The sequence below is a fragment of the Vipera berus genome, assembly GCF_964194415.1.
Source record: "Vipera berus genome assembly, chromosome: 3".
Classification (NCBI taxonomy): domain Eukaryota; kingdom Metazoa; phylum Chordata; class Lepidosauria; order Squamata; family Viperidae; genus Vipera; species Vipera berus.
Window position 1 is genome coordinate 57,396,859 of NC_138204.1, and position 27,632 is coordinate 57,424,490.

The window sequence follows — 27,632 nt, forward strand, 5'->3', positions numbered from 1 at the left end:
TTAATTATAGCTGTTGACTGCTTTTTAAAAAAAATTTAGTCAATAACCCCTATCTTTATGTGTGCTTATGGCAATCATTATTGGACAATAACTATCTGAAAGGAACAGCAAAATTTGCTTATTTAACAAGAAATGTGTCATCCAGTAGCACAGCTCCTACCATGAATACTCATCCAATTGGATTCTTCACTCACAGTGAAAAGGTCAGAACAAACTAGAGACCTACAGAAAATGTCATAGTGCTTTTGCAAGGCAGAAGTTAATGAATTCAGAAAAATTTATTTAAACAGCTTCACTCGCTTTTTCTATCTTAAGAACAACAAACCCAGTTTAAGATTCACTGGTTTGTGCTCAGTGGTAACAGATAAAAATATTTAGTCAAAGATTCTATATACACTAGACATATGCACATGCTTAACATGTAACACTAACAAGTCTCTCCTATGCAGCTTTCAGTACTGTAAAAGAGAGGGGGGAAAAGTCCCAGAAATTTCACGCCGAGAGCTGTCCCTTTCCTGCATCAGGTTTAAAAGACCCACTCAAAAGCAGATAGGCTGGATTATCTGTTTGCTTTTAAAATGCATTAATTGCCAACCAAAGAAGTGACAGACAAACAGTGAGGGGCAAAGGTTCATTTAACAGATGGGCAGTTATTGAAGGTGACGTTGATTCAGGTGCTTGCTGGCTTGTTCTTCCATTTGCATGGCTAGCGTTAGTTCATCTAGAGTCTCTGCGGAAAGTGGAAAAGAAGAAAAAAGGCAAGTCAGAGTGAGTGAAGTCCAGATTGTAAGAGAATTCAGAGAAAGTTTTTTTCCTTTCTATATTGGAAGGAAATAACCCCGCATGAGCCCCACATGAAGCTTCATTAAATAGAAACATTAACTGGACTAGGACAAATGGAAATGAAAATGTTGGTTTTCCCTATACATCTGAAATAGGGAGCACCTCTGTGCTAGAATGACACTCACAGGTGCTGGTTTCTTTCATTAGTTTACATCCTAGCACTGTAACTATAAGTAGAAGGCAAAAGGAGAAGGGAACAGCAGTGGATGACATAGCGTCATTGACTCAGTGGTCATGGGTTTGAGTGGACTCTGGGAGACAATGGGGGGGCTGGCATGTTGTGGTCCATGGGGTCCCGAATAATCGGTCATGACTTAGTGACTAAACAACAATAAATTAGAGCTTAGAATGGAATTTTGCAAAATGTAATAATAAAGCTTAATCAATAATTCAAGATGAATACAAATGCAGCCTTTGTACCTTTCAGATTGAGGAAGCTTTTGGATCCTTCATTTATGAAGCATTGGGTTTGGTACACAAAGGCCTCTAGGTCATATTCTGGCTGTTCCGCAATGTCCAGGAGATAGTTACAGTCATTCATTTTCTGAATACAGAATATATAAGAAAATTGGGATGGCTTTGTGAGATAAAACAAATTTACTGAATTGACAAAAATCAATGAAAATATCTGCCAAATTAGCAAGAATATGTGAAGGGGGTTTTTTTGGTTAATAAGCATCATTCTACAGACATAAGCATAATATTATTATCTATAGCATAATACCTCAACAATATTAGTCACTTTAGAAAACAGGATCTGAATATTCAAATATACCTCCTTGACTTCCTTCAGTTCTTCTATTGCTTTCTCTTCAAGTTCACTAATCCGGGTGAGAGCGTCACGAAAACTGGACAGATGAGGAGACAGCTCATCTTCAGAAAGCTGCTATTCAAAAGGAAAAAATATTAGCACAATTGCACCTGTTTTGCTAAATAAATTGGTTTTAAACTAGGCATATACATACTTCAAGAATATGGTCTGATTCTTCTCTGCTAATCTCAAACTCTTCACTCTCAGTTTCCATACAGTTTTGTGCCTCACCAGCTGTTCCATTGCTGGGAAGTTCCTTCACTCTGGAAAGAGAGCAGAGGGATTTCAATACAAGTCCAGCTGTTGAAATAAAGAACTCAAGACAGCGTGATACATAACACAGATAAAGCAGCACAGGAATAGTACTTCAACTTTTGTTTCATATGAACAAACATCCTGCACTCATTTCTTCAAGCAGGGCAACACGGACTGAGCAGAATGGAAAACTTCTATCTGATGCAGGGAGTAACTGTATTAGGCTTTCCTTCCCTTGTAAATTTGACTACAAACGGTCCTGATAATCAGTACTTCCTGAGATTAAGTTGTTACTGAGACATGTCTAAATTGAAGGGTTTTTTGACATTTTGATAAGACTGTTTTTTGAGCAAGGGAAAAAAAACACACCAATTTCTTTGTATCGGAAATTCTGGGCAAAAATTGCCATTTCTAATGAGGTTCTCCTACCTGAACCAATTTAGAAATGGCAATCTTAAAACAACAACAACCATAAATCTCTTTTCCCGTTTTGTCCCCAAGAAATGGTAATATTTGCAAGTTCAGATATCACTCACCTATCAGCATATCGCAAGGTATTTAGAGTATATTCACAGGAACTCATGCCTGGAGCAATCATTGCAATCTAAAAGGAAACAAAATTTTTACCAGCTTGCACTCAGCTCTCACCTTCTGCTAATCTACCTGCTTGAACTGACACCTCTGCTATCTTGTCCTTATTTATAATGATGCATTTAAACTTTTGTAGATTTTTTTTCCACAATAATTACTCAGAATTTAGGGTCCCACAAACTCATAACTTTTCCAATCAAATATGCCCTGACCAACCTCATTTAAAAATCTTTTTCCAAAAGTGTAGATTAGTTAAGATCATAAGACCTTGTGTTAAGATCATAAGACCTCCTACCCAAGTTTTTTTTAAATTTTTTATCTCGCCTTTATTATTTTCATAAGTAACTCAAAATGGCGAAGGGAACATACCTAGTACTCATTCCTCCTCCCATATTCCCCACAAAAACAACCTGTGGTATGAATTGGACTGAAAGGCTTACCATGCAGGTTCTGGAATTTGTTCCAATGAAAGAATCCCTCAGCACCTGAGTAAGTTTACTTTCCCGAAAAGGTGTATGTTGTTTATTTTGACCTAAAGCACGAATACATTCCTAAAAGGTAGGAAAAGGAGCAAGGATAATAATTTCCCCATGTGTTCAGAGCCATAAACAATCAGTAGCAAAGAAAGATTGAAGGCCCAACATTATCTGGGCAACAGGGCAATAGGACTTTTGCTCTTTATTGAGGCCAATGATACACTAACAATGCTATTATGTTCTAGTCTGTACCTTTAGGGCCAGCAAGCTTTTGTTTATTTCTGCTGCTTCCATCCGTGTCTGACGATCAGCACTAGATGTATCAGCACCTCTCTCATTGCCAGCTAAATCCACCAAGGAGAACTTGCCATGAAGCTTTCCTTTTCTGCGCAGAATAATTTGAAAGCAAGCATGCGATCGAGAGGAACTGGAATTGGCAAATGTATGTCCAGATGTCCTATAATGATAATAGAATTACTAATTACATGATACATCAGTAGAAGACAGTATATTTTGGTTAGTCTTACCAACCAAAAATTTATTGTCAACATCACTATGCTGTGGTATAGCCAACCAGATGCAGTGGCCAAACAGCAGTCAGAGAGGCAGGGAACAAGGGATACAGAATTTAATTGCCTTTCAATTTTCACTTTTAACGTGGGAAGGTCCTAACTGGTCAAAGGAAGAGATGCACAGTCCTCTACTTCTGTGCCTAGTAGGCATTCAAATAATCTACTAGGCATTAAGAAAATACCCATTCTCTTTACTTTGAACTCAAAAGGGACAGAAAGCCACAATGGCTTGCCTCCATCACTGTTCTAAGATAATTCACTAAAGTATAGCTTCTTTCTCAGCTTCCCTTGCATTCTCTGATAAAAAATATGCACTGTGTCCTCCATGCTTTATCTTTCTTCCCATAACTTGGGCCCATCTTATCTAACATCATATTTCCATTAGTGTTCCCAGTTCCAAATTTAAGTATTAAAATGTTAGCATATCATGGTCACTAATCTTTGTAATGACCACAAAAAGACACTTTGCTATTCAAAGTGACACTTGTGTAACTTAAATGATAAAATGCCTTCTCTTGATTATCTCCCTTAATCTCCCTCTAATTCTTTTCATCTTTCTTTCAGAATTATTTTTTCTAATAACCAAAATATTGTTGGATTTTTAAAAATATATAAAAAGAACAAACATGTTTTGTATAGAATTTGATGCAGATTGTTTCCTTGGAACACAGTTTCTTTTCATTCTGTAATCATGTGCCTATGCTATAGGATATCTTAGCACTTAGATCCTAAGAGTTAAGCCAAACCCAGTCTCTACCATAGCAACAGCACTTATATACTTTTATATACTGCTACATAGTGCTTTACAGGCCTCTCTAAACGCTTTACAGAGTCAGCCTATTGCCCCCAACAATCTGGGTCCTCATTTTACCGACCTCAGAAGGATGGAAGGCTGAGTCAACTTTGAGCCGGTGAGGATCAAACTCCTGGCAATCAGCAGCATTAGCCTGTAATATTGCTTTCTTACCACTGTGCAACCGTGGCTCTTACGTAATAGTCCCTTCTCCCCAATAGACCTGGACATGTTAAGAGTACAGGAAACGGGCTAAGCTAAAACGTGGCCAAAAAAACCCCAACAACTTACCTGCAGGCACTTCCTATTTCAATCATTCGGATAACATCCTCAGCACAATTTACACGCATTTCTTGTAGGCCAACAACTTGGACCTGTTGTTTGCCATCCTCTAGCACCCGCAGCTTTGCTTTTTTGTTTAAAAGATCAAATAACTGAAATAAGAAAAAAGAAACCGATTAAAATGAAGACACTAAAATGTACAAACTGAAACACTTAAGAGCCCAAGTCTCTTCTGAGCTTTGGGCTGCAACTGAAAAAAAAAATTTGCAATATACAGCTCGAACAATATTATTAAACCCAATAGCTGTCTTAATTCTTTTCTTATAGTAATGATTCCTTCCTTGCATAATAACGTTATTCAAATATCCAGCATGAGCATGGATCTTCATATCCAGTTAATAGTTTGACAAAACTATATTCAGATGTTTTGAAAGGTCTCTGCTTATCACTATGTTAACAACACTGTGATAAAGCTGTATCTACCAATCCACGTTTCATTGGCTAATAAAGAAGGACCAAAGAGTTATCCTATATGAGCTAGAGAGTGATAGATTTTAGAGTTTACGGTTGTTAGCATATGGTTGTTTATGATTCTTTTTTTTTCTTTGTTTTTTATACCTTGTACTTAGCTCTGGGAAGTCGGGGGGGGGAGGGGTAAGGAGGGAGGGATAGGGGAGGGGTAGGGGGGTTTGTTAAAGATAAAATGTATGATAAAACTTTTCAATAAAAAAAAAAAGGACCAAAGAGCATGCAAGAAATGCAGCAGTGCCAAATGAGTTTGCCATTTATCCAAGCCAAGAGAAGTATCAATCCCGTCAACTCCCTAACAGCAATACATTTTATACAAAAGACTTTATATATATATTTTTTGCACTCATGAATAACACATAAATATACATGGCCTCACCTTTCCATTATATATCTCAAAGAAGGTCACATATATGTCTAGGCCTTGGGCCCTATACCGTGGCTGATTCTGAAGGAGGAATACATCCTGTGCTAGTAAGAGAAAGAAAATGCCAAAACAAGACTGTATCAAGCTTATGCACTTTCAGGTCATGCGAGTTCTTTCACAGTTGCTTCTTTCAGCAACTATATTGGAAACTATAGGGGTGTTAGCAATCACACAATATTTAACTAGTAACTTGGGGAAAGGTTAGCATGGGCTTCTTGCATCCTACTCTAATGTTCTTGCAGCAGAGAGCATATAAGCCATGCTTGGTCTTTGAACACTTTATCATGAGACCATACTCAAAAACATAGTATGGGGCAAGACAAACCTAAACTTTTTTTAAGTTAAAATTTAATTGCATTCAGTTGAGATGGTATTTCCCCATATATTTAACAGCTCTCCCTCCTTCATATTAAAAATTAATATGGCAGTAACATTTATAGGAATTTTGGGCACTGTGTCCAATATTGAGGAGGGTAGCAGGCTGTCCAAAGTTATTGATTTAATTTTTAAAATATTCAAATTGTGATAGTACTTACATGCAAAAGCGTATATTCCTTTTGAAGCCTTCTGTACTTTCCCAGAGAAGTCTCCTCCCATAGTCTAAAAAAGGAACATATATTAGTAGACAAGATCTTAACAGTTAAACAGGAATCTCATTATCTACCACTTCGATTATTTGCAAGCAGATTAGATTTTAATTACTGCTGATACTATCCAACATAATAACCAATTTCATCAGGTTTGCATTCTTATAAACTCTGTAAAAAGTAGCATGCTTTTAAGCCAAGAATTTTTCAGTTAATCATTTAGAAGCAATTTCTGCTTTATTCAAGTTATTACCTAATTCAGGGAAATGGAAATTAAAAATATAACAGAAGCCAACACTCACATGAGTTTTTCCACTACCAGTTTGGCCATAGGCAAAACACGTAGCCTTCCCTCCTTCAAAAACAGTGTGCACAAGTGGCCTAGCAGTAAACCTGACCAAGAACAAATAGAAAACATCAATGAATGAAACTATAAAAAGCAATCTGTAAAATATTATCTGCAGCAATTACATCTGTGGTCAATAAAATATTGACACAGATCAAAATTCTAGACATTTTCAGGATCACAAGTTGTTTTAGTAAAAAACTCAAATGCTATTGTTATACACAAAGAAAGGAAATAGGACAATGAAGAGCAGAATTACCTTCTAAGAAAAGTGAGGTCCATTGCCAGGAATATCCTCCACTAAGTATGGACAATTTTCACTATTCTCCAGTGAGCAAAAAAGGGGGAATTCAAGAAACCTTGATTGCCCATGGATACATGGGAGATTAATTTCTATCACTTCCAAAAAAAAACCGTCTATAACAGCTCTCTATGTCAAATCATGATTCTGGAACTATGGCTTCTTGAAATATATTAGTTGTATTTTATTGGAATGTTTCATTCTATAATTCCAGAATGTAGAATTACTGCAAAATGCAGCTGTGCAAATATTTAAAATGTTTACAAAACTTTACAAAACACATTAACACAGGTGAAACACCCCTCTTCAAAGCATTAAAGTAGCTGTATGCTGCAAAAGTTGCAGGTACTTCAAAGGCTTAATCTGGCCTCTGTCATGTATGTGAGTGTACAGGCAACATTTCTGTTTACCAGCGCAAAGCTCATGTTAGCAAAGCCCACATAATAACTACGTATATATACAAGTAGCCCCAAAGCACTGAAAAAAGGGACTTATGACCATTTTTCACATGACCATTGTAGCAACCCCAAGGTCACGTATCAAAATTTGGACATTTTACAACTGACATGAATTTACGACCATTGGACAGTATGCTAGAATATTTGTTTGTTAGATTTCTATAGTTGCCCATCTCAGTCAGTGACTCTGGCAGGTTTATAATTATAAATTATATATATAACAATTTATATAACCATTTCCAGATTAAATCTACATAGGAACAAGATAGTTGGCCAATCAGGTAAAGATGCCAAAGGAGCCCTCACAATAATCCCCACTACCACCATAATTCAAACCAATAAACGGATGTGCACTACAGCCGCTGTTATTCTGGAGATGCTAGGATACACAATCAAAAATAACAGCAGTACATACTCCCTCCACCCACCAAAAAATATTAGAGGCTAAGATTAAGGCAATTTAAGAGAGAGGATAGTCAGCAGATAGAATTACGAAAGGACATAAGATTAAGGATAAGACTCAGCTAATGAAAAAGTTCAAGGGACTGACTCCATCTGAGGCCCTAGAAACTGCTAAACAAAGGCTCACAGCACTGGCTACTAGGCTAAGCAGGTATACTAGAGAAGTAGAGGACAAGCAGATAAGTGTCCTCTTTCTTCAAAGAACCATCCAAAATGTACTCCCAACTGGAAAGCTGAGCCACCCATAGCAAAAACTGAATAGTAATGGAAAAACAGAGAATTCCTGAGTCAACAATAGAAATGGGAGGAAGATCAAGCAGAAGAGGTGCCATAGCAAGACAAGATCTTGCATCTGATGTACCATCAACAGACAGATGAATCCTACCAGTGGCTGGAAAGGGCTGCACTAAAAGACAGCATTGAGGCAGTACAAGAACAAACACGAAGCACCAGATCCATAAAAGCAGGAGTCTACCACACTAACTAGGATCCAAGGTGAAGGCTACAGAGAGATCTCCGATACTGCAGTACATAGTGCAAGATGTATGATGCAGGCAGGAACAGCATACATTGAACGGCACAACCAAATAGCTGGCATTGCGTGCAGGAACATCTGCACAGTACATGGGCTAGACTTCCTAGGTCCAGACTGGAGATTCCACAGAAGGTTGTGGAGAATCACAGGGCTAAGATCCAGTGGGATTTCTAGATCCAGATAGGCAGGTAGGTACTGGCCAATCAACCAGTCATCATGGTAGAAGGCAAAAACCAGAAGACAGCAGTGGTGATAGATTACAGCAGTGCCAAAGGGCAGCAATGTAAGGAAGGAGTATGAGAAACTGGAGCAGGTTGTGGAGAAGGGCCTTATGGAAGAACTAGAGAGAACATGGAAAGTAAAGATTAAAGTGCTCCTAGTGGTAGAAGCACTCAGGGCTGTGACTCCTAAGTTGGGGGAGTGTCTCAACAGATCCCTGGAACAACATCACAGCTCTCTGTCCAAAGAGTGCAATGCTAGGAACAGCTAAGATACTGCGCAGAACTCTCAAATTCCCAGGCCTCTGGTAGAAGACCTGAGATTAAGGAAGACACATGCCACGTATAGGGATAAGAAAGGTGTTTAAAATAAAAAAAGATACGTGTATAACAGCAAATACAAAGAGCAAAAGTCTTATTCCACAAAGTCTCTTGGCAGCATAGCACTCAGAAACCATCATGTATGATACATTCCTCAATATCTATCGTTAACCTTGCAAAGTGTCACTGTTCTGCCAGGGGAAAAAAATGCATTACCAGTAAACCATCTCATTGGTAGCTTTTTCATCAAACGAGAAGTCAAATCGAAAAGATTGGTTTTCAAGATATTTTGTCAGATCCACCTTCATCTTTGGTTCATGCACCAGGATGCTGTTCTTGCTAACAACAGTGATTATATCACATTCCTTCTTTCCAAGTTCTGTTTGCAAGGAAAAAGGTAGGGGGAAAAATTCCATGAATAGGACTTTGTTAATCCCACAAACATTTTAATATGCTAGGAAGACAATAGTTTGGATGATTACTGTTGCAGAAGATCAATAGCCTTAGTACACAATTCGTGATTGCTATGGGAAGTGTAAGAAAACAATTTAAATAATGACATTTGCTTTAGTTGAAAAGTGATAGGATAATTAAAATTAGATGTGATAAATTATAACTCCTCTCCACTGCGCCCCCAAGGAGGTTTGTTCAAGAGGTCTAGTAGTAGTGTAATGTATTCTTCCCTGGTTTCGTTTTTGTTTGACATTGCTTTAAAATGATATTTTAACTCAGTTAACAGTACACTAGCTTTCAACGGATAATATTTGAAGACATAAAGAACCCATTATGAGGAACAATAGTGAATTGAAATATGAATATGTGAAAATGTGAAAAGTATTGAGTATCATCTTACCTTGCTTATTTAAGGGTCGTTTTCTCACACAGACACAAATTCTGTGCTCTTCTATCTTAAAAAAAATTGCAGATTGCATTAAGGGACATGTTCAGAAAACTTTTCTCACTAATCCATCAGGGTTGTCCATGTGAGGGAGGGGAATATCAAAAAAGTTAATAATTCAGGCACAGCTATATCTACCACCTTTTTATGACACACATCAAAAACAGCCAGGGTTTTGACTGTGTAGTTGTGGCCATCATCTTGACTAGTGGCACCCCAGAATCCATGCACGTTTTAAGAACAAAAAGCATAAAAAAGCATAACAAAATGTGAGCCTCAAGGCTGTTGTGGGGAAAAATAAGAAGCAAGATATGTTCTCTGCCTTGAGTTTTATATAAAAAGGCAGGATAAAAAAACATTATTATTATTATTATGAATAGAGATTGAAAATAGTAGTGTTGATGTAATGAAGATTTTAACTTAAAAAAAATTAGTTCTTTCAAAACATCATGAAATCTAAGAAAACTCCCTATGTATTATCATAGCATCAGATGATATATGCTCAAAAATCTTTTTCAGGAATTTAAATCTGCAGAATGCTGAATATAACAATTGTTAGTTTCCCCTACCCCATAGCTGACTCAGGAATTCTGGAAGTTGAAATCCATGAGTCATAAAAGAGCCGAGGTTGCCTACCCCTGCCCTACCCCTATAAACACATAACAAAGCATCCAAAATTACAAATATTTCAGTTGCTCTCACTGACATAAGTTATCTGCACAAAGCAGATTCACAAATATTGTAAGGAAAATTAAAAATAGTCTAATGTTAAGTGCCGAAGAAACCAAGAGATTCAGGCAGTTCAAATGAATATAAAGATTTATTACAAGCTTAAGCTCTCTACAAGAATCTGAACTACTAATGGTCAAGGGAAATTAGCGGGAGTTATGAATACAAAGGAATTCAAGGTGGGCTGGACTTAGATCTCTTGGCGGCGCAAAGGGACTGATGACATGTTTGACCCCTGACTCAGGCTCAGCCTGATCATCTCCTACATCTAGTGAAATCTAAATTGCTATCTTTTCCTCTTTAAATTAATTATTTGTAAGTACACCTTATGAATAATGAAGACATTTAAGATAGTTTACATATCTTTACTTACTGGATCATTCATTGATAATGATTGACAATTAATAGTACTTCGATATTCTTTAACCATTCGTGCAAAATCCCAATTTGGACAACTACTATCAAATTCCTGTAAGATAAAATAGGTGGTCTTAGATTAATGACAACCAAGGATCCAATTTTTTTCCCCTCTTAACTATATGAAATGCTAATTTGAAAATAGAGGGAATATAGAAAAGTGAATAATTAAGCAAAAAATTCCAGCTAGAAGTTTTCTGTTGTATTACTTGGACTGTAGTCTTCTTTATAGAAGCTTTATCAGGTAATAATTTAATCTGCTTGTACAAATAGGAAAGCAGATGCTGTTGAAGCATAGTTCTCATTAACAGTTTGGGTAATCATAAGCAATGCTTGGAATGACAATGCACCACCATCTGGAAGGCCAGGACTTTATAGACCTTGGCCTGAATCAGAATTTCCCAACTTCCAGAGATATGGACTTCAGCTCCTAGAATTTCACAACCAGCACAGCCATTGCGAAGAATTCTGGAAGATGAAGACCACTCATCTGGCAGCTGTCAAGGTTGGGAAATGGCTAATCTAAAGAAGTCGGCATTCCCAGATCGCTTATTGCAATATACATCAGTCCTAAATCTTTTTTCAGGAGTATAGCCAGTACAGTGCAAAAAGATCCCCCTAATGTTCCAAAAAGATATCACAAAGTACTGTAGAACGTTATATTTCCCGTGTCACACTGATTCTGATGCTGTGGGGTGGTGAGTTTAATTGAACTGAACTGAACTCAACTGAATTCTTCACCTGACAACACTAAATACTACTTCCAATACAGAAGATTAATTTTCCAGAATGTTTGTTGTTGTAGTCCTTATAGCTAGGGAACATCCTGTCAGTTGCAAGTACCTCGTGTGTGGAACTATATTGTTGGACATTACTCACCGAATGCAGAATTAATTTTTTATGGAAAATATTCATGAAACACAAAATATTTTGCATGAATGGAAAAATATTTTATGTTACCTGCATTCAGCTGTTAAATGAAACATCATATAGAACATTTAATTGAAGAATTAAGCAACATATTCTTACCTGTGCACGCCTGTTTCTTATTTCAGAAAACTGGGCTTTTTTCTCTTCCCTTTTATTTTTCATTTTTTCCATTTCCTTTACAATATTAGATTTCCTCCGAGCTAGAGAAAGCAGTGTTATTATTGACAAAAACCAAACTATATTCAAAATTGCTATTCTATCTATACATGTTCAGGATGGCCTGAATAACTGAAAAGTTCACCATTTTATTGCCCTTAGGGAAAATATCAGTTAATAATATTAACTTATAATAAAGTATACATATATAGGTTAAAATTTATATATTTTATACAGCATGACCAGTAGCTCCACCTACTACTACATTTAAAAGACAGAATTGGTCAGCTGAGTGTATTTCGAATATGTGAGGTAATACTCCAAATTGCAGAGCTGAATTTTTTTAAAATTTTTGACTGGTAAAATCAATCCAACTTAAAAGCTAAGCTTTAATTAACATACTCAGTTATCAATTCACCAGCTCCATAAAGGAGACAGTAACAGAGGCTCTCTGCCAGATTGAATACTATTCACTAAAGAGACAGAATTAAGGTGGAAACCTGAACACATTCTTCTACCTTGAATGGCAGCAGACACAATTCTGAGAGACTGTGGAGGTTCTTCTGTCACTTCATTACCATTAGGTTGTATACTACATCTATCAGAAGAATAATTACTTCTAGTTCGAGCTCGTACAACTGTTGAAGAAAGAAGCTACTGGTTAAAAGGCAGCATAAAAAAATAGCACAATGGCTTATAATATTTAATTCAGAGAAAGAGAAAAATTAACTCATAAAAGGCCTCCAATTTCTCCCTTGACTCATTGTCAAATTGATATCCAGAATTTAATTATCCTCTGCCATCCTTACAGAAAAAAATATTAGCCAAATGGTACTTAAGCATTTGCTTTATGCCACCAGAATCTAGTCCAAAATTTGTTGTTGTTAGTTGCGAAGTCGTGTCCGACCCATCGCGACCCTATGGACAATGTTCCTCCAGGCCTTCCTGTCCTCTACCATCTTCTGGAGTCCATTTAAGCTCACGCCTACTGCTCCAGTGACTCCATCCAGCCACCTCATTCTCTGGCGTCCCCTTCTTCTATTGCCCTCAATCTTTCCCAGCATTAGGCTCTTCTCCAGTGAGTCCTTCCTTCTCATTAGGTGGCCAAAGTATTTGAGTTTTAGCTTCAGGATCTGGCCTTCTAAAGAGCAGTCAGGGTTGATCTCCTCTAGGACTGACCGGTTTGATCGCCTTGCAGTCCAAGGGACTCGCAGGAGTCTTCTCCAGCACCATAGTTCAAAGGCTTCAATTCTTTGGCACTCAGCCTTTCTTATGGTCCAGCTTTCACTGCCATACATTGCAACTGGGAAGACCATAGCCTTGACTATAAGCACTTTTGTTGACAGGGTGATGTCTCTGCTTTTTAGTGTGCTGTCTAGATTTGCCATGGCTTTCCTCCCAAGGAGCAAGCGTCTTTTAATTTCTTGGCTACAGTCCAAAATACATCTTTATTTACCGTATATACTTGAGTATAAGCCGAATTTTTCAGCCCACTTTTTGGGCTGAAAAATTCCACTTCGGCTTATACTCCAGTCAAAAAAAAAACTTACCGAGGACTTGTGCGCGGCCGAGGCTTTGGTGCTTCCGGGATCGCGCGCACCTCTCCCAAGCCACCGCCGTCCAGAGACCTGCCGACGTTTGGGGAGGTGCGCGCGCACCTCCCCAAACCTCCCCAAACGTCGGCAGGTCTCCGGACCTCCGCGCCCTGCCTGCCTGCTTCTTTCCGCAGTGGAAAGAAGCAGGCAGTCAGGGCGCGGAGGTCCGGAGACCTGCCGACGTTTGGGGAGGTTTGGGGAGGTGCCCAAACGTTTGGGGAGGTTTGGGGAGGTGCGCGCGCACCTCCCCAAACCTCCCCAAACTTCGGCAGGTCTCCGGACGGCGGCGGCTTGGGAGAGGTGCACGCGATCCTGGAAGCACCGAAGCCTCGGCCGCGCGCAAGTCCTCGGTAAGCTCCGGGCGGTCACTTGCTTCGCGTCTCCTGAGGGAAGGGGGGGCGACTGGAGCGGGCGTGTTTCCTCGCCTGCTGGGCGCCGCTATTTGCCCGGGAAACGCGCGGGCCCCGAATGGCAGCGTGGAGCGAGGAAGCGGACAGCCAGGGCTTCCCCGAGAGCCGCGGCCACACAGGGTATTCCTGTGTATTCAGGCTTGCAAAATGGCGGATCGAGCCTCTGCTGGCGGCAGAGGCTTGCAGAGCGCGGATCCAGCCTCCGCCGGCGGCGGAGGCTTGCAGAACGGCGGATCGGCTTATACTCGAGTCAATAACTTTTTCCAGTTTTGGGGGGTGAAATTGGGGGTCTCGGCTTATACTCGAGTCGGCTTATACTCAAGTATATACGGTATATATTTTCCCCAGATTTTCTCAACATTCTTCTAAACCAAAATGACACCAAATGGCACTCATAGGCTCAACATTTTAAAAACCTAAAATTTGAACTTTTTTCACTTAAAAGCAATCAAGCTCTTGCAAGTCAAATCCTTCCTGGAAGAAGTGCATCCTTGTTCAATATCACACAATTGTAATATATATATTTGTGTATGTGTATATATATGCATTTATGCATACACACACACAGAGAGAGAGAGAGAGAGAGTTTATTTTTTGGTGTTTGTGATCCTGCATGAAATAATGAGATAGTGTCCAACACATGATCACTGAAGTCTATAACATTTGGCTAGTTGGCTATATAAAGTTAGCCACCAAACTATAGGATTCAAATTAGGAAGACAAATGAAATAAACCAATTGTGTAGTTGCAATAGTGTTCTGCAGCCTTCCAGTGACAAACCAAACTATATCAAACTACTTGATATAAAATATCTGATCAAGACAATAGAAGCAAATGTTTAGTTTTGCAATTAGAAGGTTAAAAAAAAGTTGGCATTAGACTAAAATGTCAATCCATTTTCAAATATTTAGGGGAGCATTCAAAAACACTGATTTATAAGATGTTTGAGAATATTGAGAAATGAACAATATCTTTCTCCAGTTTACTTGCATAAATTAAATATATGGTCAGAATATGTTATACTAATCCAAACTCACCAGGAAGAGCTGACTGGCTTCGAGCTGGTACAGAAGCAGAGGTTTCTACCTCCATATCATTTTCCAGAGGAGTGTTTGGTAGTTCTGCTATGACCGACATTTTGCTGCCTTGGAACCTCGGTGCTAAGCAAAGAACAAAATATTGTTAGGAAGCATCTTAACAGTATGCAGCCAAGATAGAAATTGGTTTAATGAAGCAAATCTAAGACTGTGAATGTGGGGAGGGAGGATATAGCTGATGTCAGAGTATATGGGATCTAACAATGTAACATATACTCACTATTCAAATGACAAGTTTCTATCCATGTGTACAAAAATGTGGAATAATTTAATTTTCCTATGTCATTTTTATGGGATTTGTTGTTCTTGAGTCAAACTCTGAGCACTGGCATTTGAAGATCCATAATCAACAGTTGTAAACCTCAGAAGAACACATATCTTGGGGCTTAAATTTATGTTATTCCATTACTAAAGATGCACTTAACTATTTTAAATCCTACTTTTCTACTGAAATAAGATAATTATGAAAGAGATTTGAAATTATGGCTTACAATGAAATATACTATCAGAAGATTTAATACATCAGTCAGAAATATGACATGGTTAATCAATTAAAGATTTAAAAAATGAGCAAAAGTCCTCAACTTTATGCCTGAAGACAAGAACTGGAAGTAGATGAAGTTTGAGACCAATAAAATACTCTCAGTGGTGTCATGCTTTTTAGGGGTGTGTGATATTAACCTTTGATCAAAGTCAAATCAATGGAGAATTCCTTAACACAATTTTCCTTGCTTCTTATGTTCATATCACATCACAAGAGTCACAGATTCATAAAACTCTTTTGGTGAAATTATCAGTTTGACTCTAGTATACTGATCATCATTTTATAATGCTGTTCATTTACCAACCTTTTTTGATGTGGAAAAAAATCAATTCCTCCCTCATTCAAGGTTCACTATTCAATTTTTGCACTTATGTTCCTGTTATTATATAGTGTCCCTTAATGTAGAGAAGGATGTAATGCACAGAACCTTTCAAGTCTAAAGTAACATGCTATTTTGAGAAATATTCAAATAAGTAATAAAAACAAGTATTTCCAACCCTCAGAGTATAATTCCACACCTACTTCACATTAATATATGGTAGAAGCAAAATATCACTAATGTTTAATTGGAAAATTCATTGTGTTGTTTCATCAGCAAAACAATCACTGCTAGCGGATTATAGAGGTATAAAACAGAAAGAAAATCCTACTAAGCAAGTGGAGATTTGCTCAAGGGATATGAATTTGGGTATTAAGATCATTTGCTGAAAAGATTAATCACTCTGTATTATATCTTTATAATGTTCTAGCTCTTAAGAAAATAAAAGTAAATTATTACAGTATAATAAAAAATACAATGGTTTAAATAGTAGTGAACAATCATATTGTTATGACACATATTCAGTAGGAGTGACATTGTTGATGTCATACTAAATTGCAGTTACGAAAATCCTAAACATAAAATACTTGTCCAAATCCTTGCTTGGACATGGACATAGCTATACAGAATTAAGAGGCTTACACAGTTTATTGTTACTGATCACGTGCCACATGACTAGCTTCAGGAAATCATTTTCAGGTCAGAAGACTGGAACTATTTGTAATATTTATGGCAATTAAAATACTTTTTTACCTTCTTTGGGACCAGGGATTTTTGAAATTGTTCTGCGATTTTGTCTCTAAAATAAAATAAAAAGTTCCAATTTAATAAATAACAAAAGCATGTGTGTGTCTGTGTCTGTCTGTATTGCTGAAAACACATGGAAAACACACCAACAATGAAAATTACTCTCTTGAAAAATTAATTTACTGGGTGATATTTTTAGGTTGGTTGTGAAGAAGTTGATTGTGGGGGAGGAGGAAAGAGTGCACAGAATTCCTTTATCACCTACAATAGCTAAGAAACCTGATGGCTGAAGCACATGATCTTGAACATGAGAAAAAAAGTACTTATGTCCTGAAGATAGATCAGTTAATGCAATTCTTATTATTTGATAAATAACAGTTGAGTATATAGTTTTTCCAATATTCCTAAAGAATAATAATCATATTCATATTATTAGTCATTTTGGTTGCCTTATCATAAATCCTGTTACAACACTTATTTCAGTTTATTTCTCCCACCAAGTTCTAAATATTCTTACTAGTGACAATTTTCTCAACGATTAATTACATTTACATTGGCAGATTTAATTCTATTTTTTCCATATAAGCCCTCTCACATTTTTATATTTCTTAAAAAATAGATAGAATAAAAAGAGAAAGAAAAAAGAAGAGAGAAACGAAAAGGAGAAAAAAGCAAAAGCAATGAGATATAAGAAATAACACACTACTTAAAATATATATCCCTCCTGTTAATATAAAGGTAAAGGTAAAGGTTCCCCCGCACATGCGTGCTAGTCGTTTCCGACTCTAGGGGCCGGTGCTCATCTCCGTTTCAAAGCCAAAGAGCCAGCGCTTGTCCGAGGACGTCTCCGTGGTCATGTGGCCGGCATGACTAGACGCCAAAGTCGCACGGAACGCTGTTACCTTCCCACCGGAGTGGTCCCTATTTTTCTACTTGCATTTTTACGTGCTTTCGAACTGCTAGGTTGGCAGAAGCTGGGACGAGTAACAGGCGCTCACTCTGTTACGCGGCACTCGGGATTTGACCCGCCAAACTGCCGACCTTCCGATCGACAAGCTCAGCGTCCTAACCCACTGAGCCACCGCGTCCCCCTGTTAATATATATTTCCTCAATTTCTTCTTCTTTTTAACCATAGCTGAGAATATATTTAATCTATTTAATCTTTAAGCATTCCATTCAATAGATCTAGTCATCTAATCCCTTAACTCTAATTCAAAACATTTTTTTATACTTTTCTTAAATTCAGTCACATTTAACTACCTAAAACATTTGCTTTATTTAAGTCATTTCAGCTTTTTTTCTTTACAGAAGCGAAAGAAGCATATTAGTTGGAAAATTCATCCCTCTAAATGTAGTATATTCCAAAGTTTTTCTATTTCTTTAACCATATTCAAACAAATGCTTCTCCTGGACCGTTTGGGGAGACCGCCGTCTCTCCTAAGTCTCTGGGACTTACTTCCTTCATTGCCACCTCTCCGGGGCAGCTCCTGGCCCTTTTAGGGTCCCCAAACAGAAAGAAATTCAGCTGAAGGGCTCGGCATTCCAAATCCTGCTTCGCTGCTCAACAGGAACCGGAAGCCCCAGCCGATTTCTTTTCTTTCCACACATTTGGCAAAACATAAATAGTATTCCAAATGTACTATCAGCTGGGGAAAAAATGTTTTGCTGGTTTGTGAAAATGCCCTTTTTGTTTACTAGGGTTATGATTTATGATTTGTCTGTTTGTAACCTTCAACTGGGTGAAACGATGCATCAATTTTTTTTTGAATCAATGTGCTTCAAATGGGCTAACTTAAAGACTGCATCCAAAATCCAGGACCCCTGACTCCCATGGGATTGAAATTTAGAAAAATTGTAGGGGCTTGAGCACTACCATAGTGCTGTGGTCATGCGATCAGCATTTCTAACGTTCCCTACAAGCTTGCTCCAACAAAATCAGTGGGGAAACTGGCAGGAATTTAGAAGTTCCAGACTGGCAGGAAGGTACGTGGTTGCTGCCAAGTGAGGGAAAAGGCAGAGGCGGCACCGCATAAGACTGAGGAGAGTGCACAAGAGGTACCACATGGGGTCAGGAAGGATGCAAGAGGGTGCAAGAGAGGTGCTGTGCAAATAAATGTGTGTGCAAACGGAAGCAACAGGATGGGCAAGATGCACAGGAGTGTGGAAGAAGTGCCAATCAGGTGGGGATGTTGCCCAGGGGATTCAGCATGGGTTGGGGAGTGTATGTGAGTGGGTGCATGAAGGGGATGTGGTGAAGGAGACATGGCGCAAGCAAGAGGGATAGTGTGTGGGCTGTGTAGTTCAGACTGGGGAAGATTTGTGGATAACTGAGCAGGGATATAGACATGAAAGGGAAGCACAGAAAGGCTTGGAGAGGAGGTGTAAAAATTAAACTCAGGTAAGAGAAAAATCATTGTTTCCAAAAACAGTGTCATATGAAAACCAGAAGTGTGCGTGTGTATATATATATATATATATATATATAATGTAAATTCACTGCTTGAATTTACCTATTTTAAATATCATGATACTTAATCAAGAATCAAAGAAATAACTTGAGATTAATATACCTGTACAGTTACATTGTTCTGAACTAGAATTCTCTCTTTTGCATCAGCAACTACTGCAGCTGTAGACAGTTCTGGATTTCTTGCTATCACATCATCAAAGTCAATCTTCAAATAGGAAAAAAAACACACAAAACAATGAAAAAACTAAAATATGCTTAAGCATGAATCTCAAACATCAATTCAATCAAATCAATAATTTGCTTGGCACGGCAAATTAAGCAGTAAAATTATTGTTTCAGTGATTTTTAAGATATTAACTGACCTGTCAACCAATATCATTTTCACAGTTCCATGAGAGGTAGTATACAGTATTTCAAGATTGTGGGAAAGCCATTGACCACAAATGCTTTAAATCTTAGTACATCCCAATGATTTCTTAATATTTACTGTAAGACAGTGCAAGTATTACTACTTACCGAACGTTAATTTTAAGAAAGACTGACATTACAAAAAGGGTATTCACTATCCAAGACAAAAACAATAAACTTCTGCAGATGACTTCTCCTTCAGTTTTATGCATTTACAGAAGTACAGTGAATGTCATAACCACCAAGTCTACTTGCTTGAACTTAGAATGACATCACAATCCTATTACTACTGCTGCAATATTCTAACAGCCATTTTCTTGATCTGTAAGCCACCTAAACCAAGCACATGAATCTTGGTTTCTACAGGTATTATATTGGCTTCTGAAAACTGCCACTAATAAAGCAGTAGGTTTTGATTTCAATGTATACATTATATCAAATTAATGATTTATATGTATATGTTTAATATGCATGTTACACGATAATTTAATCCCAGTTGTGTTTATCCTGATGATAAACCCTGTCATATTAAGTATAACAACTCCCAACTACTACATTAGTAAAAAGGTAAAAGGTAAAGGTTCCCCCGCACATGGGTGCTAGTCGTTTCCGACTCTAGGGGCCGGTGCTCATCTCCGTTTCAAAGCCGAAGAGCCAGCGCTTGTCCGAGGACGTCTCCGTGGTCATGTGGCCGGCATGACTAGACGCCAAAGGCGCACGGAACGCTGTTACCTTCCCACCGGAGTGGTCCCTATTTTTCTACTTGCATTTTTACGTGCTTTCGAACTGCTAGGTTGGCAGAAGCTGGGACGAGTAACAGGCGCTCACTCTGCTACGCGGCACTCGGGATTCGACCCGCCAAACTGCCGACCTTCCAATCGACAAGCTCAGCGTCCTAACCCACTGAGCCACCGCGTCCCTTAGTACTGTAGCCTAAATAGCCAACTTACTAATTCAACCCTTTGCTTTTAGAATTCCTGCTGTATGATATAATATATAGCAGGAAACATATGTATAAATATATGACATATAGCAGGAGAAGCTATTCAACAATAATTGGAGTATATACAGTGGGCAAATAAGAGAACTAGTTATTTTTGTTGCCTTAATACACTAGTATGTAACAGAATCTATTTCTGGTAAGGGACCACACACTAGGTGCTAGTGGTGCATCTCTTAAACAAATAGCAAGAAAACAATATAGTAAGACAAATAGATTTCATTTCTTTGATATTTAAAACAAATATAATTGATTTAATAGTTACTATTTTGTGTCACATTAATTACAATGCACTACATATGAGAGTCAGTTTGGTCTAGTCTAGTGGTTAAAGCACCAGGGTAGAAACCAAGACAGTGAGTTCTAGTCCTAGTTTAAGCATGAAAGTTGGCTAGGTGACTTTGGACCCAACACTCTTTCTGCAAGCTTGTTGTTGTGGGGAAAATAGGCGGAAGAAGGAGTACTATGTATGTTCACCATCTTAAATTATTTATACATAAGTATAAAAAAGGTGGGATAAAAATAAATAAGGCAGTGCTGGGAGATAGGTCCTTAGTGCTCTATTGCACATGCAATACAGGCAACTTAGAAACAACACTGTACAGTCATAACCCAATTATTACATTCATCACGAGCAGATATATTATGTACTTATCAGAGTCAAACGATAAACTGTTAACATATTGAAATGTTGCTAAATATATATAATGATGATTACTCAGTTTTGCTTGAAAGTATATAGGGATATATAAAGTCTATTTCTAAGTTGGCGATTCAGGATGCTCAAATTTTTTTATTCTTAATTTAAATTATAAATTTGGTGGCAACTTTTCAAATAATTCTGGAGACTCTATCCATGGCTTGTAGAAGTTGTATCTCTGTTTCTTTAAGGACTTTGTCTCTTCATGGAATACAGATAGTCCTCGACTTACAACACTTAGTGACCGAAGTTTTGGTTTATTGAAAAAAGTGGATTTATGTCCATTTTTCAGACTTATGACCATTGCAGCATCTCCATGGTCACGTGATTTACATTCGGATGCTTAACAACTGACTCACATTTATGATGGTTGAAATGTCCCTGGGTCATGTGATCACCTTTTTCAACCTTCTGACAAGCCAAGTCCATGGGGAAGGCAGATTCACTTAACAACTAATTTAACAACTGCAGTTGTCAGTTAACAAATGTGGCAAGAAAAAACTCACTTAACACTTAGCAACATAAATTTTGGGCTCAATTGTGGTCATAAGTTGAGCACTACCTGTACTCAAATTCATTTGACATAAAACATTTATGTATGCTTTATCTTATAAGCAATCTCAGCAATGTACAGTTTCTATGATTCCTTAAAATACACTGCCATTTAAAATTTCCAATAAGAAAATGTCAACATTTTTAGAGAAACTGCTACTTAGTTGGTCTTCAACAAAAAGAATGAAAAAAAACCCCTCTTCCTATTATCAAATGAGAAAAGAATAGCTGTGGACAAAGTAACCTTGAAATCTATATTTAATAATTTCCAGTTAGACTTATCTTACTAATTCTACATAAACCTGTTTTATAGATGATTTGAGGCAGGCTTCAACTCATAATTAAGGAAGAAAAGTGTGCTAAATAGGTCATACTTTCAAATACTCACCTCTTTCCCTTTGACACTGTTGTTTTCAATCCATTCTACAGATACAGTCATTTTTTCCAGACTTATATTTTTGATAGTTGCACCATGGACTGAACCTAAAATACAATATTATATTTATTTTATTATATTTAATTATTATGTTTATATTAATTGTGTGTACGTATAAAAGATATTTCAGAAAAGTACTATAATAAGGGCTAGAAAATAACAGAAGGAAATTTTCATAAAGGTTAGTTAATAAGAAATTAAAAAATAACATGAGTCTATGACAATTTGCCATGGCCAACTCACCACAGTCAATTCACCGCAGCCAACTTGTCATGGCCAACTCTTTGGGACAAATTGCCACAGCCTAATCTCCATGGGACAATTCACTGCGTGACAAGAGTTACACTAATATCAAAGAAATGGTGGAATAAATCCATTAAAGAAAAGATGCAAAAGGAGGATGAAATGTGAATGACTAAAATTAAAATAATTTATTTTAAATAATTAAACTGAATTGTTAAATTGTTCTGCAACAAGTTGTCCCATGGCAAGTTGACCATGGCAAATTGTCCCGTGGAGTCGGCCAAGATGAGTTGGCCACAGCAAGTTGGCCGTGATGAGTTGTCCCATTCCGTCCACAATAGTCTTTTTTTTATCCAGAAACTGGAGGTAAATGCCGGTTTCTGGCCCAAAATTTGTAAATTGTGGTCAGGATACTGCAAATGGCCATAAATATTGACCAGACGCCATGCACCCAAAATGCAGTCATGTGATTTCTCAACCTTCCTAAATTGGCTTTCCCCTCAGAATTCCTACCCATGAAATCATTCCTATTTTTTCCCCCCCTTAGCTTATTAAAGTCACTTCTCATGAAATCTAGAAAACACTGATCTGGCTCCTTTCAGTTCCCCCCACAGGGAGTATAGTGTATCTATCTCCTTGTGAAAAAGCCAGTTATTTACAAGCCTTATCCACAGCACCTACATAACTATCATCTCCAGCTGAAACAATAGGGACTCCAAAGATTCTGAACATTAAACCATGTTATACAGGCCATGTTTTTATATGTTCTGCAAGAGGGGGGGGAAAATAAGTATCAATAAAATTCTCATCGGAAATTATCGCCTGGTTGTTCTACAAAAAGAGGTGGGGAACTATGGCTCCTTTATGACTTGTGGACTTCAACTCCCAGAATTCCTGAGGCAGCCAAGCTGCCTCAGGAATTCTGGGAGTTGAAGTCCACAAGTCATAAAAGGACCATAGTTCTCCACCCCTTGATCTAAGCACCAAGGAGCGAGCCACATGGAGGTACTTGGCTCAGCACACGCTCAACCCGCTAGCCCAGGGGTAGGCAACCTCGACTGTTTTATGACTCATGGACTTCAACTCCCAGAATTCCTGCTGGCTCAGGAATTCTGGGAGTTGAAGTCCATGAGTCATAAAAGAGCTGAGGTTGCCTACCCCTGCGCTAGCCAGTCCCAGCGAGTAACATTGGGCAAAACGGGAGTTTTAAGTTGCTTCTTTGACTCAGAAGCAGCTGAGGGGGCGGCAAGGCAGAAGAACCCGGAGAGGGGAACAGTCTGGCATTTAGTCCGGTTTCTGCATTACAGGCAAGCGATTAACGCCATGAGCATTAATCTCACGGAGCCTCCCGGGAACATCCAGGCTACGGAAGGAGGCAAAAGACACTCCAGAACAAATCGCATTTCTCCTCTCGGCACTCACCATTGCTGCGTTCGATATTAATCGATAACCCAGGCTGAAGGCACTTGTAAATGTTGGAATCCATCTTATACTACCAGAGAAATAAACCTCAGACGTCTGCAGACTAGCAACCCCTCTTTCAAAAAAAAACCCGGTATCGGACAAGAGCACTCAACCAACTGCCGCCGCTTTGAATGCGGCGCGCCGAAAAGGCTGCCGGGAAACTACGTCCGTCGGGAGACCTCAACCGTTTTGCAGAACTACATCTCCCAGCATGCAGCGGGGGATCCTCTCGTTGTCCATTCGTCTACTTTAAAACTACATTTCCCAGAGAGACTGGGTAGCAAAAGTTGGTAAACTCGATTCAAATCTGATACAGACAGTACAGGAAGCGGTAGTCCGCTAAGAAATTAAACCACTTATTGTTCTCGTGGTATTTGTAAATCGTGTCATCTATAATGGAGTGCATTTGATGGCTGGTGGTCTGTAACTTTAAAAAAAATGGGATATTTTGTTATTTTTTTTCTTTTAAAATCTTTATAGAAATGTCCCGCTTTTTACCAATATTACTCATATTTTGTTGGTCTTTATGCCCCCTAAACAGGAAAAAAAATAAATGAAGTCAGAATTAGTATCATTTTCGGGGAAAGAAAATGCTGGCACATTTATTAAAATACATATAAGTCCTTCCCAGGCATACATAACTCTGACATGTTAAAATTTATGAAGAAGTTTTTCAGTTTTTTTGAAATATATATAAAAAAATCTTAGTTGCATTGTTACTTTAATTAACTGGATTTCAAACATACTCCAACTTTAGATGTCGGTATAAAAGAATGTTATCAGAAAATTGATTGCCAAGCTCACAAGTCCCTGTGCTGTCCTGTTGTGACTCTTCAAAGCCTTTTTTCTGATATTTGAATCTACCTACTATTACAGACAAGCTGATTAATTTTCTCCTCTGGCTTTATTGCTGTTTGGCTCATCATTAAGTAACACCAGCTGCCTGCAATTAGTGCAGGTTCGCATCCCACCAGGCTCAAGGTTGACTCAGCCTTCCATCCTTCCGAGGTAGGTAAAATGAGGACCCAGATTGTTGGGGGCAATTAAGCTGACTTTGTAATAATGCCGCTTGGGGTGTGTGTGAAAGCCCTAACAAGCAGGCATATACATAGAATGAAGGCTACTGCTAAGCTTGTAAGCCGCCCTGAGTCTTCGGAGAAGGGCGGGATATAAATGGAATTAAAATAAATAAATAAATAAATAAATAAATAAATTATGGAGACCCAGAGAGAAGGAAACAGTACTTGCAACTAACTAAGGCTTGTTGAACATCATAACCAATACACTCACTGGCTGCTGGAAAGTATTATTTGCTTTAACAAACAGAAGAAAGTTTGGGCTATAATTTTGAGAACGCTGAATACATTGGGGATGCTTTAATTAGTTCCACCAGAAGAAAGAACTATATAGGCTAGAGTTATGTCTGCAAAGGTGTAAGGCTTTTTATTAGCTTTTCTACCATCTGTACTTCTAATAGTTAATAAATTTGTTTATTTAAAATGCTAGCTTTTTTCCATTGCTTCTGCTTCTCCAATAATTCTCAGATTCCATGGCTGATTTTCTGGGCATGACAGGTTCATGTATTGTGCTAAACTATGACTTGTTCAGTCGTGTTTTTTTGAACAAGACACAATTGGCTGAATTCATACTAAACTGAATGATTTTGCAAACTTCAACAGAGTTCATGCAACATTCTACATGAAAACTAAACAAGCAGCATTATTGTTTACTATTGTCTAATACACTGTAACACTAAAGATGCACTTTCTTTTATATTATGCACCACATTTATTCTTCCTCAGGATTTGGATTTTATCAGTGTAGATGTCATCCCGGGCCTATTCCAGGCATGCCAGCTTGCAGTGTTGGAAGAATTAAATATAGAGATTCTAGATATAAAATATAGGATTGCGAAAGCAGCTAGTTGTCCAATGCTTATGTGCACCACTGTCATATTCCAGAGAATAGCCAATTTTTAAAAAAATCCCCCTCCATTACAAATTCCTGAGTCATCTTTCCGCAAACTAATAATGTTCACGCACACTGGAACGGCACCTTCTAGACTTCTAGCCAGCTTGGCCAAAGGATAAAAGTTGGGAAGACTGATCATTGTAACCCTGGCAATTACAAACATAAACAGTAATAACTGGCATGGTAGTATTTCAAACTACTGTGTGCAATCCTCTATTATTTTGTCAGGATGGTTACACCCCATAACTACCAGCATAGCAACTGAAACTCCAAATGATACTACAGTTCTTTCCTACAAGGAAATATGAGTAGCCAGTACCTTTCAGATACTGATAAATATAACCCTTTGTAAATATCTGGGAACGCTTTTCAAAATGACAGATATAGCATTTTTCCACTGTCGTAACTGTGAGATGGGGTTCCGTTCCAGACGACTGCTAGAGAAGCACACTGAAAAATTCTGCATTGGACGAGAAATGGCAATGAATATAAAATACTGGCACAGGCAAGCACAGCGTAAAGGGAAAGAGCCCAAGAAAACAGAAATGGCAGACAGCATGGTAAAAGGAATGGCGTGATTTTTATTAATGAAAATTATTTTGAAAGTTACTTTGATTGGCCTGAAGATCAGAGCAGGAGATTGCTTGATAATGGGCTTGATAATAATCCTGCACTTTATACCTGCATTTTTTTCTGACAGACTAGTAGGAGATAAAAAAAAATGTTTTTGTATGCTGAATAACCACCTACATGAAATCATCTTGTTTTTCCTTATGTTGGGGATAACTATGTTCCTTATAGTTTGCTGATATTCTATTGGTCTCCTTTCTTCTTTATCATGGTATTAAGAATAATCAATTAACTTGGCTTTAATTTAGGATTTTCATGGAAGCTACTTTTGTAAAACCTTTATTCTAGGGATCCAAATTTTCAACTTGAGAGTCTTTAAAGGAACAGTCAGTGGAGTAACCCATGGAAGTACTTGTATGTTTCAGCTGTTCAGCATAGGAATGCTAAGTTTGTCATCAAGTAAAATAAGCTTTTTAAAATGTTTAGAAGAAAAAATGGCACATGAATGCAGAATTATAGTAGTGCTCATATACAGTATGTCTGTAATTATGGCACTCTAATGATTATGAGCCCCCCTTGATACTTGAATAAATTAATTTCATTCAATACCTCCTTATTGCAACCAAGCATTAGGAAAAGATTAGATGCATGCATTTGTTTATTCTATTTATACTATTACTAACAGTACTATTAGTAGACAAATTTCTAATTTCTTCTCACAAATATTTCATTTTCCTCTTGAAAGTATAGAATGAGTACTGCTGGCTGGCAATTATGGGAGCTATAGCTAATATATAAAAGACATTCCAACCTTCTTGAATATGTACAGTATTGATTTATTTTCTCTCTTGGTTGCTGGTATCTAATGGATCAATATTATTAGCTTCATGTGTCAAAGCCAGAAAAAGACCATTTCAAACATGTGAAGGGGAATGGGGAACACGAACAACAAGTCCATAAAGTTCGAAGCTCCAATGATAATGGAAGAGTTTCAGATAACCAGGCGTTGAAGAAACTGACTGAAGAGGTAAACCTTTGTCTTTCTCACAGATGACTCTGCTCCTGTCAGCTCATCAAGCTCTACCAGAGTAATTAACTGATTTAGGACTTAGACATTTTAAACTGTACTTTGGCTTTTGGATAATTTTAGCATATCAAATTTCCAGCAT

At 37.9% G+C, this 27,632-nt stretch overlaps 2 protein-coding genes across 2 annotated transcripts in view; one reads left to right on the forward strand and one right to left on the reverse strand.

The window, feature by feature from the left end:
• Positions 1 to 292: 292 nt before the first annotated feature.
• KIF2C (kinesin family member 2C) lies at positions 293 to 23,944 on the reverse strand (the record flags this gene model as incomplete). The annotated part of the gene is made up of 21 exons (XM_081325866.1): positions 293 to 730; positions 1,264 to 1,387; positions 1,619 to 1,729; positions 1,809 to 1,917; positions 2,446 to 2,513; positions 2,941 to 3,051; positions 3,229 to 3,433; positions 4,633 to 4,775; positions 5,531 to 5,622; positions 6,115 to 6,178; positions 6,468 to 6,558; positions 9,023 to 9,185; positions 9,660 to 9,710; positions 10,803 to 10,902; positions 11,880 to 11,980; positions 12,455 to 12,574; positions 14,979 to 15,101; positions 16,655 to 16,700; positions 19,220 to 19,324; positions 22,168 to 22,262; positions 23,881 to 23,944. The coding sequence occupies 21 exons, from the start codon at positions 23,942 to 23,944 to the stop codon at positions 651 to 653; spliced, it is 2,166 nt and encodes a 721-aa protein (XP_081181992.1). The 3' UTR covers positions 293 to 650.
• Positions 23,945 to 26,267: 2,323 nt separating this feature from the next.
• CCDC17 (coiled-coil domain containing 17) overlaps positions 26,268 to 27,632 on the forward strand; it is a gene marked incomplete at its 5' end in the record, with an annotated part of 30,872 nt that continues 29,507 nt past the window's right edge. The window contains 2 exons of the mRNA XM_081322758.1: positions 26,268 to 26,453; positions 27,347 to 27,490. Of these exons, the coding sequence (XP_081178884.1) occupies positions 26,268 to 26,453; positions 27,347 to 27,490 (330 nt within the window). The remainder of the gene's footprint in view (positions 26,454 to 27,346; positions 27,491 to 27,632) is intronic.